Raw genomic sequence first — 2374 nt, 5'->3', positions numbered from 1 at the left:
TGAGTTAAAAAATGATGGATTATTAATATTATAAATATGCAGTAAAGTCTCAAAAAGATGTACACAAGTTTTAAAATGAAACGCTTCAATCATCAACAACACACCATCCTAAGATGACATGTCAGCAGCTCTCTCTCTCTCTCTTTACAGTATGTCGGCCTCACTGGAGCCAGAGTTCAAGATGGGCAAAAGAAACACATAGATCATAGGGTACAGGTAGTCAATTTCATGCTATTAAGTGTTTGTGAGATTAATGCACATATGATAAAACATATACTGTAGATTACACTGATAATTACATGAAATCATTGCAGAAATCGGCACAGTTTCAGAGTGAGAACTTCTGAACACAAATAGAAAAGTGTCCCAACTTAACACGTCAGAAGCTCTCACTCTTTTTACAGAATGTTAGCCTCACTGGAGCCGGATTTTAAGATCTGAAAAGAAAGAATATATTTTAAAGATTTCCTGAACCAGGGGTAAAGAAACACATAGATCATAGGATTCACACAGGAGTTGAATAAGTACAAAAATATAACAAAAACAAGAGATGATAAAGATACTTTTGTCGCCCCTGCTAAAAGTGACACAATATAAAATGGAAACATACACATCAGAAAAACAACAACCACCACACCTAAAACTCTGGCTGCCTTCAGCTCTGATCTGTAAACCTTCAGTGAACCATGAGGTGTAACCACTGTAATATGAGAGTGCATGGCTCGGGCCTGAGACACAGCCACAACAAACACCCTCACATACAAGAGTAGAATAATAGTGACAGGGAAGATGAAGTTCAAAACCAGATCCATAATTCGAGAGACAGGATGTGCAGAAGCTACACACTCTCCAATGCAGGAATTGAACTCACCTGGATGTTCAATGTTGTCTTTAAGCCTCACAGTATGACATATAGCAGAACAGACCCAACATAGAACAACACAAATCTTTGCTCTGTTTGGAGTGACTTTAGTTGGATAGTGCAGAGGATCACAAACAGCAATGTAGCGATCAATGGCAATGAGCACAACAGTTCCTATTGATGCAGAGGTTACCACAATGACAAAAACTGTGTAAAACACACACCAGCCTGCACTGAGATACCAGCAGCCGTCCATGAGGAGAATCTGAAAAATAAAAAGGAACCCTACGCAGAAATCTGAGACAGCCAGAGAAAGGAGGAGGAAGTTGGTTTGAGTGTGCAGCTTCCTGGAGGGGATAGAGAGCAACACACTGATCATTATAAGAACTGACAATTCTACAACAACAGTAGTCAAACATTTAACAACAAGATAATTCATAAAGCAGCAGAACATGCCATTACTTGAAGTGTGAGATGGTGATGATGACCATCAGGTTGAGGGTCACAGTGAGCACAGAGATGGAGGACAGGATGATGTGAAGGAGCACAGACACTGAGTGAGGGCGCACAATCCTCCTGCATGAGGAGTTTCCGAGGTGTGGATAGCAGAGCTCAGTTTGATCAGATGTGCTCATAGTGATGAGAAGAAGCTGCTGAGCTCTGCAGCGTTCTGCCTCAGGCTCTCTGATGTTTACCTGAAGTCATTCCTGCTCCTCCCTCAGTCACAGGGATGTAGAGGCTGGACCTTAAGACAGGACCTCCCTCAGAGACGGCCTGGCCTCCAAACTCTGTAACTAAAGTTTTATTTAATGTTTTCCCCTTTGTGCATCATATTGTCCAAATAATTTGTAATGATAAAAGTGTTCACTGTTAGTTTCATGTTCAGGGCTTTACATAAAAAAAGACTAAAGTCCTCTTCTTTTACTTTTGGTATTAACTCTTTAGAGCAGAGCTTTCCAAACATACCACACCGGGCCTACTGCAGCCCACCAACCATTTTTTAATTGGCCTGCAAAAAGAGTATAGAATTTTAACTAAAGATGGGCCGATATTTGCCATTAAATGCAATATCGGTTGACGTCGCTATGGTTTCTAAACAGTTATTGAAAAACCATATGTCCCTCTGCCTCAAGCATGAATTTACTTTGTGAAACAGTGCCATTTAAATTTGAGTTGCTTACAACGGATGTTGACAAAGTCTTCTCCCCTAGACATAATGTACACTTCACATGCACGTTCTTGCCTTTGACCACAATTAATTTAAATAGTGTTTGTATCGCCACCTTAAAATGCCAACTTTTCATCAGTCTGCCCCACGCTCGCCATCTCTGCTGCTTCATCAAATCTGTAGTGGTTCTGTGTGTGGAGCGTATGCTGGCACATGTGTAAAAACACTGGCTCTGATTGGCTACCATGACACATGACGCCGCCTTAGCCAGTCATAATCGCTCACCTTGTTTTTAACCCACCTCCTCACTACAGCTGAGTAAGAAGCCAGGGGTGCTTTCGGAT

General features: G+C 41.3%; 1 protein-coding gene across 1 annotated transcript; it reads right to left on the bottom strand.

Annotated features, from left to right (window-relative positions):
* Window positions 1-398: 398 nt before the first annotated feature.
* LOC114463002 (trace amine-associated receptor 13c-like) lies at window positions 399-1497 on the bottom strand. The gene is made up of 2 exons (XM_028446203.1): window positions 1325-1497; window positions 399-1209 (listed from the first exon to the last, which is right to left on the bottom strand). Exons 1-2 carry the CDS (start codon window positions 1495-1497, stop codon window positions 399-401), a joined length of 984 nt encoding a protein of 327 aa, XP_028302004.1.
* Between the last annotated feature and the right edge of the window lie 877 nt (window positions 1498-2374).

Source organism: Gouania willdenowi, chromosome 5, assembly GCF_900634775.1.
Source record: "Gouania willdenowi chromosome 5, fGouWil2.1, whole genome shotgun sequence".
NCBI classification, from domain to species: domain Eukaryota; kingdom Metazoa; phylum Chordata; class Actinopteri; order Blenniiformes; family Gobiesocidae; genus Gouania; species Gouania willdenowi.
The sequence above is the reverse complement of the archived record's forward strand: the minus strand, read 5'-3'. Positions and strand labels throughout refer to the sequence as shown.